This window comes from Gracilinanus agilis, chromosome 2 (assembly GCF_016433145.1).
Source record: "Gracilinanus agilis isolate LMUSP501 chromosome 2, AgileGrace, whole genome shotgun sequence".
NCBI lineage: Eukaryota > Metazoa > Chordata > Mammalia > Didelphimorphia > Didelphidae > Gracilinanus > Gracilinanus agilis.
The window spans coordinates 217,908,132-217,923,231 of NC_058131.1; the positions used below are offsets into that span (position 1 = coordinate 217,908,132).

The 15,100-nt window shown below is 42.5% G+C and overlaps 1 protein-coding gene across 1 annotated transcript in view; it reads right to left on the reverse strand.

Moving 5' to 3' along the window:
• The window catches only part of LOC123233492 (c-Maf inducing protein), a 268,181-nt gene extending 254,507 nt beyond the window's left edge, over positions 1–13,674 (reverse strand). The window contains exon 1 of the mRNA XM_044659582.1: positions 13,340–13,674. Within this exon, the coding sequence (XP_044515517.1) occupies positions 13,340–13,639 (300 nt within the window). The 5' untranslated portion in view covers positions 13,640–13,674. The remainder of the gene's footprint in view (positions 1–13,339) is intronic.
• Between the last annotated feature and the right edge of the window lie 1,426 nt (positions 13,675–15,100).

The window sequence follows — 15,100 nt, forward strand, 5'->3', positions numbered from 1 at the left end:
CTATTACAAGTGCTAAGAGTCCCCCAACCTGATGCACTTGGATAACTTCATCAGAGCATTTCAATTTAACTCCATTCCCATAGACTTTGCCAGGGTGTCCTCACACAATAGCAAGAGACAAACATCACCAATTCATTGTTTTGCTACCAAACCCTGAGAAAACTCAGCCCTTTCTACCATTGACTTTGCTACAGAGCAGTTGGAAGGAGAATGACTGAAAAACTGCTCGCTACCCGCCATCCCATTCCCATCTCCTTGCTGTGTAAATCAGAAGAGGTAAACCAGAAAGCATCCTGAGCCCATTTTTTGCTGGTCTCTGCATTCCATACGGCCTAGGGCAGTGAAAAAACACTGGTTTGGGAATCGAAGGATCTGAGTTCAAATTTTGTCTCTTATGTTTACTACCTGTGTGACCCCCTGGGCAAGCCATTTAAATTTCTCACATCTGTAAAATGAGAATTTGGGATAAGACAGCCTCTAAGGTCCCTTCCACCTCGAGGTCTATGAAGCCAGAAGGTCCCTACCCAGGAGGAGCTTGCATTCTAGCTACACATATAGGGATTGGTAGCCAGGGAAGGGTGTTTTGGTCTGGTAAATCACAGGGAGTAGTTCAGTGAGGCACACATTTAGAAGCAATAGCAGTATTGATGGGATTATGATTCCTAAAGCAAAAGGTTAGGGAAGGTATGTGTAAATGTATATTTGTAAACACAAAAGGAAGAAGGGAGAGAAAAAGTCTTCACCAAGTTGCAGGGAAATGGCAAGGAGAAGGCAAGAGCAGGTGACTACATCAGATATGAAGCACAGAACAAGCAATAGGCTGTGGACAACCAGATACAGTGGGCTCTGTGTGATTCGGTTGGGGGCCATGAAGGCAACAGCACAACAGACAGGCAGGATGCAGTGGGCATTCCAGAAGGCCTACAAAGATCTGAATCAAACCCACATCTTGCCTCAAGAATACACAGATTTCAAGGAGCATGCCAGACTACCCCATAGTACTGATGCTCAAGAACAAGAGCTTCTGGTTACATATTTCATGACAGTTCTCAAGTCATCTATGCAATGACAACACAAGAGGCCTGGGACTCTTGGGAAACCCCATTAATTCTTTCTGGCAACTGTAGGCCCTTCTATGTACAAAATGTGGACTTTTGAGAAGAGGAAATCAGATCTGTGATTTCACTGATAAGTGATTGCCCCAGGTCACACAGCCAGAGTGCCAGAAGCAGGACTTGAAGACAGGTCTCCTTGAGGTCAAATATTTATCCACTATTCCATACTGACTGGAAAGGTAAAGAAGGCTTTCAAATGGGGCTAAACCCATCCATGGGAAATCATTTGCATCCTGGAGATACCTGACTTTAATAGTACCTTCAACTGTACAGTGAAACCTATCTCAATAGGACTATTCATTCAAGTGAAATCTTCTAGACTTATAGTTACCTATAAGCAAGATGAATGCTTTATCTCATGAAATAAGAATCATGGAATCATAAGACACTAAGACTACAAGGGACCTTAGCAATCATGAATGAATGAATAAATAAGCATTCATAAAACCCTTCCTATGTGCCAAACACTGTGCTAAGCACAAAGAATACAAATACAAAAAGCAAGAGTTCTCTACCCTCGAGGAACTTACATACTAAATCATCTAAAGATCATTACTGAAAAATGAAGGTGTTAGACTAGATGATTTCCAAGGTCCTTTCTAGCTTAAATTATGATATTATCCTGGCCTCAAATATTATATGTGGACAATGAACCTATTCTACTTATTTTATTCAGACTTACTCTTCTTTTTTATCTAGAAGGCAAAACTAGGATCAAGGGGGTGGAAGTTTCCTGGAGTAGATTTTAATTCAAAGCAAGAACCCTCTTAATGATTCAATTCATTATTCAAATATGGAATAAGCAGCCTCAGAAATAGTGATTTTTCAGTCCCTGGAAAAGTCAAAGATGGATGACCACTTGCCAGAGACATAAAGTTATAGGATTATAAGGGTTATAAGAGATAGATAATCTCAAAAGTTCTTTCTAAATCTGAATTCTAGTCCAACCTCCCATTTTATAGGAGGAAACTAAAGTCTAGAATTAAGGTAACAGTGAAACAAAGCTATATCTACATGGTATCATGATTCTCCTACCCTAAACCTGTGATTTTAGATACTAGCATCCCAAACAAGTTTAGCCAGGCAAGCTGGCTAGTTCAGGCACCTCTGGGCACATCTGTAAAAGATCATAGACACAACAAAGAATGGACACTAATATCAACTTCTTAAAATATAACCTTCCTTGTCTACTAGGCATACCAATCTTCAACTATGGTTTCAAAAGGATAAGCAGAGAAGAAATAGTACAGTGTAAATCAGGGGTCGGCAACCTTTTTGGCCGTGAGAGCCATAAACACCACATTTTTTAAAATGTAATTTCAGGAGAGCCGTAAGTGCTCACAGTGCGCTCCTGTAACAGCGCCTGAAAAAAAAATTGACTTTATGGCTCCTGCAGAAAGAGCCATATGTTGCCGACCCCTGGTATAAATGAAAAGAAAAAAAAAAAAACAGTGTGGTGTAGTAGACACAATCTTCAAAGCTTAGGACTTGGGTTCAAACCCCACCTCAGACACTTAACAGCTGTGTCACTATGGCTAACTTAATGTCTATGGACCTCAATTTCTGCATCTGTAAAATGAGGGAATTGGGCTCACTAACTCTAAGTCTCCTTAATCTTAATCTAAATCTAAATCTAAAAGAATAAAGGGGAAAGTACAAACTGAAGGCAGAACATGAAAAGAACTAATATAGAGGGAAAGAATAAGGACAATGAACATGAGCACATAACTTTTCATGACACAAAAACAAAGAGCTACTGGCTCTAGAAGGCTCCCAAAGGTAACCTGGGGATTCCAATTCCTATCTTCCCATATATATTTCCAATAGATAGCATATACACGGGGGAAGAAAGAAAGGAGACATCTTCCAAAAATATGTGTGCCAAATCTAATTGTGACCTCATTTCCAGAAGGATAGCACCAGTACAATGTTTTGTGGGGGTGTTTTAAATAGCAGAATCATATTTTGTCACTAGAGAAACACAAATTCAATTACAAGAACACACAAGTAAAGAAAGGTTTTTGCACTTACTTTGCAAATACAGTGCCTTGTATGCACTTAAAATGCACAAACTTGCTGTTTGCCAAGTATATGGGAAATACCAAATTGAGAGGCCCACAGATTGCCAACTAAACTGATTATGTTTGTTGAGAAAAAATCACTTTATTTGTATCCTGCACACACATACACAAATATTCATGTATTCATCCAGACTTGAAATAATGTTTAAGCCCCACCCAGTCTCCCCCAACCCCCCCCCAAAAAACCTTCCCAGCTTTCTGATAACACCACCAATATCAATGCTTATAGCTGAAAAAGAAGTCTCTAGCTGACTCCTCCCCTAGAGTATAAGTAAAGGAAGCTTTGAGGCAGAGCCTAGGAAATCCACCCAGCCTCAAAATAAACTTCCTTAGATTTGCATGGAAAAACCTTGAGCTGGGGAATCCTTCAGTTCTGACAGCATTTCTGTGGGTGCTAACTAGTCCCCCTGAGTGTCAACCATAAATGAATATACCTGGTCTGTTTGCCTGGCAACAGGATCAGTCTTTGCTAGTCCAGCTCATCTCAGTGCAGTAAGGAAGCCAGGCCCTGTGGCTCCCCATCTGTGCATTTCTATTTTCAGCTACTGTGGTCCCCAAATCACTCTGGGATTGGCCCAGCATATATCTGAGAAGCTGTAAGGAGCAGCTCCTTTGGCTTCCAGATAACCCCACTTAAAATGGAGATGGATATCCCAGCCTTGAGGAAGTGTTCATTCAACTACACACACACACACACACACACACACACACACACACACACACACACAGATGTGCTTCCACTCCATCTATCCTGTTGATGATCTTTCTACTCATCTATGGAAAAATGACCCCAACCCAAATCCAAAGAATATCTTTTTCCCAAGTTATTTTATCTATTCTTACCTGTTAATAAGTAGTTTCAATAATTTTGGTTTTGAAGGTAACTGCTATTCTGGTTTTAAATAACTGGATTTAATGCTACTACCATTCTCTGTGAATGAGAAATTTTAAATCATATTACATTTAGCCTAACAAGAGACCTGGATTCCAGTTCTAGATTTACCACTAACTTGTTATGTGACCCTAGGCAAGATTTAAGATTTAAGAGCCACCATCTGGTCTAAAACTAGAAAAATCCTTGAGGGCAGGTACCCCCTTTTTTGTGGGGGGGGGGGGAGTCAGTCACTGTGTCACCAGTGATTAGCATAGTGCCATGCACATAGTGGTTGCTTAAGAAAAATCTGTTGAATTAGACATTATCTTATACATGAGGAAACTGAGACCCAGAAAGATCAAGTGACTTTCCCAAAAACACACAGTTAGTATAATCAGAATTCAGGTCATCTGATTGGAAGTTTCACACTCTTTAAATTATATCACTACTATTTCCTCTGACTGGACCTCAGTTTTCTCCTCCTTTCTTGCACAAGAGAGTCTCTGACATTTTATGAGTCTTATGATTGTCTTCCATATCTATCACTGGTGACCAAAAAGTATTCAGATTTTTTAAATGCCATCATCCTATTTTGAGAATCTGAGTTTTAGCAGGAAAAAAAAAACAACCTTCTTTCAGTGTTTTGTTATTTGACTATTCTTTCCAGAGCCTTATCTTAGTAGATTGTTCTATATACATTTCCTTTAACATTTGAACTTACCCTAGAGGCTGTCATTAGAGCTGGAAGATAAATCTTTGCCTCCCATCCCAAATATAACCTGCTCTCTTGACCAGTGTTAGAACATGACAATGCTAGTGTTGTGGATCCCATCTCCCACATTCAATAAATGAAAGAGCACCTAATATTTATCAAACAAGGAAAGGTTCTCTGGATAGAAGAGGGAAGAGGTACTGGGAAATATGTAATATGAAAACAAATGGCCTCAATTTAAAAAAAAATCATAAATCACCCACTGTGTGGTGAGCATTTTGCTCAACCAACCCTAGTGAGATAAGAAGCTTAAAAAACAAAGTACCTACCCTCTTGCAGTTTATTACCTAGTAAAGGTATAAGATACATAGGTAACTACAGAATACACTATTATGTGATAAATTGCACAAAATGCAATATGAGGAATGAAGCAGGGCCAGGGAGGAGGGAGAAGAGAGAACCTGGAAAGGCTTCCCAGAGAATCCACAGGATTTATCACTGGTATGGACCTTGGAAGAATTGTGGTACAGTGAAAACCCCATTGGATTTAGAGTAAAAGGAGCTAGACTCAAATCCCAACTCTGTCACTACTTTATATGAGCTTGAGCAAATCTCCTAAACTCCCTGGACCTTAGTTTCCTCATCTGTAAAATGAGAGGTTAGGCCTAAGAAACTTCTGAGGTCCCTGCCAATTTAAGAGATTATAATATTAAGTAGCAATCAGAATTTGAAGCCAAGACTTCTACTCCAAAACTTTCTTGATACTACAGTATCCCTGTCACTATATTTATGTCCATAATGTTTTATCTTGATTCACTCAATGAAAATAGGAGCAGGGTCTTTGAGATTCACCTCAAACTTCAAGAGAAACATTAAAAAGCTATATGTCAGCTACCTGCCTTAAGACAGGTCAATATATTATGCAGAAAGAAGAGAACTAGAAATTGGGCTCCTCAACAACTGGAAATTGAGTTGGGTTTTAAAGGATTCACTAGGTAAAATTCTGTGGCAGTAAGATGGTACAATGGATAGAACACTGGTGCTGGAAACAAGAAGACCTGAATTCAAGTCTAGCCATCAGATACTTAATAACTGTGTGACTCTGGACAAATCATTTAACCTCTGCCTTAGTTTCCTCCATTGTAAAAAATGGAGATAATAATAGCACCTGCCTCCCAAGATTGTTGTGAGGATCAAATGAGATACTATTTGTGAAGCACTTAGCATAGTACCTGACTATGGTACTTAATAAATAATAATAATAATAATAATAATAATAATAATAATAATAATAGTATTCTAACATTGTTTTTGTAGTGGGAAAACTAAGACCTTCAATTCGAATAGACTACAAAATGTAGTTTTAAAAAGACATTTCTTTTTTCTTGTTTAACTCCTGATTATTCTACCAAGAATCCTTCTTTTCTTCAAATAAAGTGTCTTATCAGCTGTTTATCTTTGTCATTCCTTCTGTGAATAAGATACAAAAGGTTACTTCCTCCTCCAAATCACCTTACCTAAAGGCTCCACGGAGAAAGTGGGTATTGGGTAAGTTAAGGTATCTATCTTCCTGGCTAGGATAAAGGATTCCCTTGACAACCAATCTAAGGACCTTTCTTTGGGAACCTTCCTTTGAGATGGGACACTGTGGCTTCCACAAAATGCTTTAATAGGGAACAACAAGCTCCTGTGCACACCCACACCCACAGCCCACAGCCCAATTCCTTCCCAGACATGGATTTACTGTCCTGAAAACACAGTTCCTAAGGCTGCTGTTTCTCCTTCCCCTGAGTTGGTGGGTAAGACCTAAAGAGCTCATTTTAATATTTTATCCAAAAATTCCAGAAATGGACTCTTTGAGACTCAACCAAGATTAATGTCTAATATTAAACATCAGAAGCTTCATACCTACCCATAAATCCATCCCATGTCCCAACCCTGAAGATTTGTGCACACATTTAAATCTAGGTTAATATTAACATTAAAGAACAAAAAAAAATCAATCAACAAGTATTTATTAAGCACTGATTATATGTATTTCAGGCATATTTATAATATAAAGTAGTAAGACTGAGGATACAAAAGAGTAAAAAAAGAAACAAAAATGCTGTCAGGTATTCTTGAGAGATACATTCTATCTGGAAAAACTATTTACCTATCCATACATATCCATATATGTTATATATATGAGTATAGATATATAGATATAAAACATGTGTATAGGTATACACACCTATACTTAGAAAGAATACAAAGTAGTTTAGAAAGAAAGGGAAGGCACTAGCAATTGGGGAGTATTAGAAAGCAGAGAGTAGAAGGAAACAAACATTTGAGCACTATCTGTCAGGTACTTGTTTGTGTAAATACTTTACAAATACTACCCTGTTTGATTCTCAAAACAACCCTGGGAGGTAACTGCTATTACTATCCCCATTTTTCAGTTGAGGAAACTGAGGCAAAAAGCAGTTAAGTGACTTGCCAGGGGTCACACAGCTAGTAAGTGTCTTTGAACTCAAGTTTTCTTGACTCCAAACTATCTATACACTTCATCCTGCTGCCTCTACATGAAGAAAGGGCTGCATATAGAAGGGTGTGCTTGAGCTGAATCTTAAAGGAACTAAGGAATTCTATGAAGAGGTAAGTAGGGAGAATATTCTAGGCATGAAGAACACCTGCCAGTACAAAAAACAGAAAAGGGAGAGGGAATGTTGTTTGTGAGGAATAGCACATAAACTAATATGGGTAGATCATTGAGAATGGGAGTTATGAAAGAATGAAGAGTATTCAAAGTAATTGTTGGTCAGTTGTTTCAATGGTGTCTGACTCTTCCTGACCCCATTTGGGATTTTCTTGGCAAAGATACTGCAGGGGTTTGCCATTTCCTTCTCCAGTGGCAGATGAGGAACTAAGGCTAACAGAGTTAAGTGACTTGCCCAGGGTCACAGGACTAATACGTGTCTGAGGCAAGATTTGAAATCAAGAAGATGAGTCTTCCCCACTCTGGGCCCTGCACTCTATCCACTCTGATAAAAATCTGCCCAAGTCAAAGTAAAGACTTCATTAAAAGGCAAGACTGACCCAAAATGGTCAGCAAGCCCTCAGAATCAAAAAATCATAAAATTTCAGAATTCTAAAGGACCCCAGAGACCATCTACTCCAGTCCATACCTGAAGAATCCTCTCTATAACATATCTTAAGAAGTGGTCATCAGTTTTTTTATGGAAGACCTTCAAAGCAGGCAGGGAGGTACTATTACACTTTGGGGCACCTCTTTTTATTGGGAAGATTTTTCTTACATCAACCCTAAATGTGGTTCCTTGCTTCTACTTCTACTTCAACCCTCTGAAATAAAATGAGTCCTATCCTTCTTCAATATAATCCTACAAGTTCTTGAAAACAGCTATGCTGATCTCCTTGCACTTTCTCCAAGCTAAACATCCCCAGTTCCCTCAACTGATCCTCATTTGGCTGTCCTCCTTTAGATGCTCTCCAGGATTTCCCTCTTGTCACCTGCTCATTCAGTAAGGCTACAGACCAAAGCATTGTAATATTTCACCTGGACTATCAGGTCTTTGTCTAATGCCTTAATGGGTATGTCAGTCCTTACCAAGAAAATAGCAGCAAATAAGCATGGTCCCTTTTCAAATACAATCTAATGAGTATTAATAAAACGGATATCATTTTTTCTTTACAGAGAATATTAGACTTCCCACAAGAGAATTTTATAGGTGCCAAAATATGTAATAAATGGTAACTAAATATATGAAGAAATAAAAGATGACAATTGGCATTAGAGCAAAAGATAAACAACTTTTGTTTGCTGACTTCCACAAAACACAACAAGCTTACTCAATTCAGGACAGAGAAAGGGTTGAAACTTGAAGAGGGAATCTACCCCACTGGCTGTGAGTAATAGTAGAGACAATAACACTAAGAAAAGCACAGAAATCAAATAAACCAAGGGGGAAAAAAATAAGCAAAAAGAGGACTGTGAACACACAAGCCACTCATTTTCCTTCTAAGTTTGAAAAAAAAAAACTATTCTCTTCCCTTTCATCCCATCTACACACAATTCTAAAGAATCTTGTTCTTTGTATATTAAAAACACACACACACACACACACACACACACACACACACACACACACAACCCTAGCTTAGACAAAAGGATTAGTATTAAGGTGACTTGTTTTCCTACTTTCTATTTCACTACTAAAGCATTCACCCTGCCTGAGCAAATGGATAGATAAGCATGTAAACAAATACTCATTATTGTGATTGAGAATTAGGACTTCTCCTTTTTCTCTGTTCCTATTTGGTATATAAATAAAGGACAATTTTCTTGGGAGTGTATTCAGTGCCTTTAACAAAAGAAATTGTGGCCTACATGAAAAAAAGTCATCTATATGCACTTTTGAATTGTTATGGGAACTACCTCTAGACAAAAAGAGTACAAAATCCTATCCAAGATGGTAGACAAAGATCATGAGTGGCCCACACTCCACTTATAAGGGAAGAAAAAGTTATTATGGTCTTTTCTTGATCAGCATAGATATCATAACTTTCATCTTTGTCAGAGGTAATCCAATCCATAGGTAATACAACCTTAAAACTCAAGAACTGAATATGAGGGATTCAGAAAAATACAGAAAGATGTGTATGAACTGATGCAGAGCAAAATAAGTAGAACAAAGAGAATGAAAAGAATTACTAAACAAAATAAATGAAAAGCTCACTGAAAATATGACAAATTCTAGATAACTTAAAAAAAGATCCCTGAAAAAAATAATAAAATATATCTTCCCCTTTAAAGCAGAAAGATACAAGTCTAAAAGGTCAGGATATTGCATTTGTTGTCAGATGTGATCACTGTATCAGGTGCTTTGGTTTAATTGTTATTCTTTGTCACCAAAGGATAGAAAGTCAAAAAGCATCAATAAAACTTTTAAAAATTCAATCCTGAACTAATGATATCAAAAAGAGATAAAACTTGTATAAATCCACCCACTTCAGCCTATACAATTTCACCTGTTCCCCTGTGCTTAGTCACAGTCACATATACACTTAATACAAATCAGTGCTTCCTATTTGATAAAGAAAGGCTAGAAGTGCAGGGCCCAAACCCCAAATGCACAGCCTAACAACATGGAACTCAAAGGTTGCTCTGTACAAAGTACAAAGAGTAATAAATTCATCCAGTTTAGTTTCTTTTTACCAAAATGACTCTTAAGCAGTTGCTATGTCCACATAAGCCCAGCTGGCCACATCAGATAAGCATGAAACATTTGGCTGGTCCAATCATTTGCTGCTCCCCAACACTGCCATGCCATGTGGCAAAAATCCAGAAACACCAAGTTGGCTTCCTGCACACAGTTGAGACGCCTCCCTGGAAATAAGAGCCACCAAAAGTTTCATTCCTGGTCTGATTTAGCTACATTTATGGAGATGTGGCCAATATCTACACAGATTTAATAATTATCCTGTTAAAGTTGCAGTGACAGACAAACCAAAGAATTCAGACAAAATAGTCTTTATTGGGGGAAGGAGACCAACAGGCAGAGAAAGTAGAACAGGAGTTGGGTGCCCTAAATAAACACAACTGATTAGTCCAAATTGAAATCTATGTAAATCAACTTGATGATTGACAGATTTCCAATTGATTTTTTACTATGTAGGTCCTAAAGTATAAGATAATAACATTTGTAGAACTAAATTAAACTGAACTGACCTGAGCTAAAATGAATTGAATTGAATATAGATGGTAGAGAAAAATAAATTTTATCCCACGGTATTTCCTTGCAGTAATCATCCTCTGAGGTTTTAGTAACTTAGGGATACAGCAGGTGACACCCAGAGGAAATATCTTAAAAGCATTCATCTTTTTATAGGCGGGTGAATTCATATCCTACATGTCTGTTCCAAAGTAGGCAACTCGATGTAGCTCAGATTAAATTTAAATTGTACTCTAATTCACCTTTGTTTTATTTGGACTAGTATTCCATAACAGTGTAGTATTTAGGTGACACTGTAGAATACAGATAGGCTATATAACTCTATAACCAAAGTTAAAACCACCATAGCTAAATATATTTTCTATTTCAGTGCTGGACACCAAGTGGCTAAAGATATCAATGATATTTCAAAGTCTATCGTAATCCCACCCCCCCCAACCCCAATCTTCAAGTCCTCATCTTGGATTATCACACCATTTATGAAGGAAGGAGTCCTGTTCCCACAGGACCACCATCCTCCAGGGCATCCACATCTCTCTAATGGCTTGGCTAATAGGAATGAACAATGAAAATACTTGGCAAAGAGGGCCCCATAGAAATGGGGTTTGGCGGAGTCCAGTAGAGAAAAGAAGATTAAGCCAGCTCATTTAGGATACTTCCTCATATTTCCATCTTCAAGATTTTCCAACCCTTCAGAAAAGAAAATTGCCAAGACAGGGTTTTCTCAGTAGAGAACCCTTCATTCCCAATCCTGGAAATCACAATTCTACTCAAGAGAAATATCTAGTGACCACTTCTCTGACATTCTAGATTATCAAGCCTTAAACACAAAACATGTATTTGGGTGTTTAGGCCTTTTTGTTTTCGTTCTTTTTTAATAGATACCTAACATCTCCTTTTGCCTCTCTCCTTTCTCTCAGCTACACTTTTACAATAGTTCAAAATCAAAATTCTTGGCTTCCAAGTTGACTTTCTCAGGATTCTCGCTGTACTCTGGCTGTATCAGTAGCAGAATTTACTCTAATGCTTACCCTTTGTGTGACCGAATAAGACCCAGATCTAGTATCAATACCTCCCAATTTATAATTATTTTTTCCTCCCTGTCCTCCACTGGGAAAAGGGGAGAGCATGACTACCCTTGGCCATGTTAGTATTTAGACTATGCCCTTGCCCATGCAAGAACCTCATTAAGAAACCTCAAGAGCATCTGAAGCAGTCACTGCAGAGGCAACTGGAACCTGAAACTCCAGCCTTTCCTTGTAATATAGAAGATACCAAGGTGCCCATTTGTGCACAGGTGAAAAACCAGCCTTGTGTAGACTACATAAAAAGTGAAGATCATACATAGGCTGCAGGCAGCAACCACATTCCTCTAGAATCTTAATGCTCCAAAGATGTTTAGGAAATGAAACCCTATAACCAAAGTGTTCACCAAAATCTCAACAGACTAAGAATTATGAATAAAAAGTCTTCACGTGTCTTAACCTCTAATATAACAACAGCAAGTGAAGTAAAAATGTCTCTCTTAAACATAACATCCACCTTCTAGCTGAATTTAGCAAAGGCGTCCAAAAAAGAACTGGATGCTGGGGTCGGCACAAACAGAAATGGTGTGTACATGACACACATGACATAGACCATACTGTAGACAGCTATATGGAATTCCATGTCCTTTTGTGGCACAGTAAGACTAGAAATTTGATTCTATCCTCTTTTCTCTTCCTCTGCCCCCCACCTCCCTTCACTATTGATAAACAGGTTCAAAGTCAATAGGGAGGGCAGCCTATTTTCTCATTCCTATTGTCAGTCTTTTCCAAGGAGATATGACCGCTACCACCAGAGTAAGGCCTGGGCTCCAGGAGACAGTGTTTTTACTGTCCTTGGCCAAAGACACTTGTTTTAAAATACAGATTTTCCTGTCCCTCTCCTCTCTGCCCCTCAGTGACCCCACAGCAGCATCTGTCTCCTGGAGCCTTAGAGCCATTATTTACCCACTGTATTTCAGAAACACAGCTTTGGTTCATTCTCTAGTCTCATGAAGCTGCCTCAATTCTGGCCATTTGGGGGTAAAAAACACTGATTTACCATGCAAAATCCATATTTCTGGAAAACGTGGGAGAGAAATCAGCCCTGGGCCACCCCCTTGCCCTGTGAAATATTTCACCACCCAAGGGAACCCCAACTTTCACACAATCGAGGTGGTTAAGATTTTAAGCCAAGAACCATGGGTCCAAGCTGTCTATCAGCATTTCCTTGGAAAATAAAAACACTTAACCATACTGGCTTGCTAAGGATGATTTTCCTTTCAGCTCAGAGGAGATTATTGGGGGAAGGGGAAATCGTTCAATGGGAGCCCAAAGCAACCCGGGGGTTAAACCAACCACCCCCTTCTGGGCTATGTGCCTCTGAGCTGGGACTGGGGCAGAAAACCTGGCTGACCCAACCTGCCCTGCCCAGTGCACCCAGACCAAATGATCAAGGAAGGCTCAATGTCATTCTGTTTAGAGACTTGGTCCCCGGCAGCCACCAGGACCGGCACCCCAAGGCTGCCGGGCCTGGTGGGCAGGAACTGGGGGCCGGGGGGGGGGGGGTTACTACGGAGCTGAGCCCTCGTCCTCCTTCCCTCTAAGATGACAACCGGGCGTTCGCCTCGCCTGCAAACCCAAGCCAGGCCCAGAAAGACATGGATGCAGACCCCAGGGCCGTGCGTGGGGGGAGGAGGGGCATGGGGGCGGATGCCGTCTACACTTCTCCCCCCCCCACTCCATTACTCCTCCAATGCCCGGAGCCCCTACCCCCCGGGGGGGGCAAGGGAGGTTACTCACCGTAGCCGATGCCAGGCTGTTATCCGCCAGGGTCAAGTGGTGAGGCTCCCACCGCCTCAGAAATTTGGAGGTGAGGATCTTGCTGAGGAATGTCCTAGGGTGCCGGATGACACACACCTGAATGTCCCCTTCCTGGAGCAGTTTATACCTCATCCCGTTGCAAAGCAGCAGGGCCCTCCGGCAGGGCACGGCGCCCAGCTTACCGCCCTCCACCGCGGACATCTCGCCGCCCAGCAGAGGCTTGGTCTCCTCGATCTGACGGGGATCACCCGCCCCGCCGGAGCTGCTGGTCAGATCCATAGCTGGTCCTCCCAATCCTCCTCCTCCTCCTCCTCCTCACCACCACCTCCCGGGGGAGAAGGAGGAGGGAGGGACGGAGGGAGCCCCGAGGACCGTCCGTGTCACAGCAGCCCCCGCCCCCCCCCCACCCCCCACTGCTGGGCGAGGTGGGCGGGGGGAGAGGGGGAAATCCAAAGAGCCCCCGGGGGAGGAGGCTGGAGCTGGAGCCCGAGCAGGAGGAGGCGCGAGCCGGGCTGGCCGCGGGGCGCCCGCGGAGCACGAGTGGCGGCGACGGCAGCGGCGGCGGTAGCGGCAGCGGCAGCAGCAGCAGCCCCTCTAGGTTCCTCTCCGCTCTGTCCGCTCCCTCGCGGCTTGCCTGCCCGGCCGCCCGCCCAAGTTCTGGGAACCTTCCTTCCCGGGCTAGCCTAGCTGGTGAAAGGCATGTCCTCCGTGATAGTGCCCGGCGCCGAATCTGGCGGAGGCGGGGGAGGAAGGCAGAGTCGCCGAGCTGACAAAGGTGGACGAGAGGGAGAGAGAGAGGAGGGGGAACGGAGCTAGCGAGCGATCGAGGAAGCTGCTCCTCTCTTTGTGCCGCCCGCCCCACAGTCCGGGGGGGAGGGGGGGCTTTTTTCTCCTCCCCTCCTCTCCTCCCCTCTCTCAGCTCCGCGCGTGCCTATGTGCACAGTGTGTGCGCGTGTGTACAGTGTGAATGTGTGTGTACAATGTGAGCGTACAGTGAGAGTGTGTTTGTGTGTGCGTGTATGTGTGTGTATATGTGTGTGCTGAAGGGGGTGGGAGAGAGCCGCGGAGTTAGTGCTGCTGCTGTTGCCGCCGCCGCCGCCGCCGAAACCGAAGGGGGGAGGGGAGTAAAGGGGAGGGGGGAAAGCGGGGGGTGGGGATGGAGAGAGAGGAGGAGGGAGCAGGAGTTGTGTTGAGAGATTGCAGAAGCAGCCCAGGGCTTTCCTGATTGGTCTCTCCAAAGTCATGTGCCGCCCCTCTGACGTCAATGGCAGCGGGAGCTGAAGCAGGAGCGCGAGCAAGAGCCGGAGGCGGCAGGGGCAGCTGTGGCGGCAGCAGGGACGGCTGCAGCCGCAACAGCAGCCCCAGTCTTGGAATCAACTGAGGCCAGGGGGAGGAGAGGCCGCCAGTCAGGCCGGCATGCTGGGGATGCGGGCAGCGGGCAACGGGCAACGGGCCGCGGGCCGGTGAAGCTTAGAAGGCAGGGACGTGGGGCAGGACTGGACGGAGGAGGTAGAGGAAAGGGACGAGACCCCACGGAGAACAGGGAAAACCAGCTGCAAAGCCGCGAATGTGCGGAGACGTGCGGAGCACGCTCTGCGCCCTCCGGCTCGGGGAGGTTGGAGCATGGAGAACGGAGGAAGGGAGGCGGAGGTGCGGGCTTTCTACTTGCCGGCTTCTATCTTTCTTTCTTCCTTCCTTCCTTTCTTTCTTTTTCTTCCTTCCTTCCTTCCTTCCTTCCTT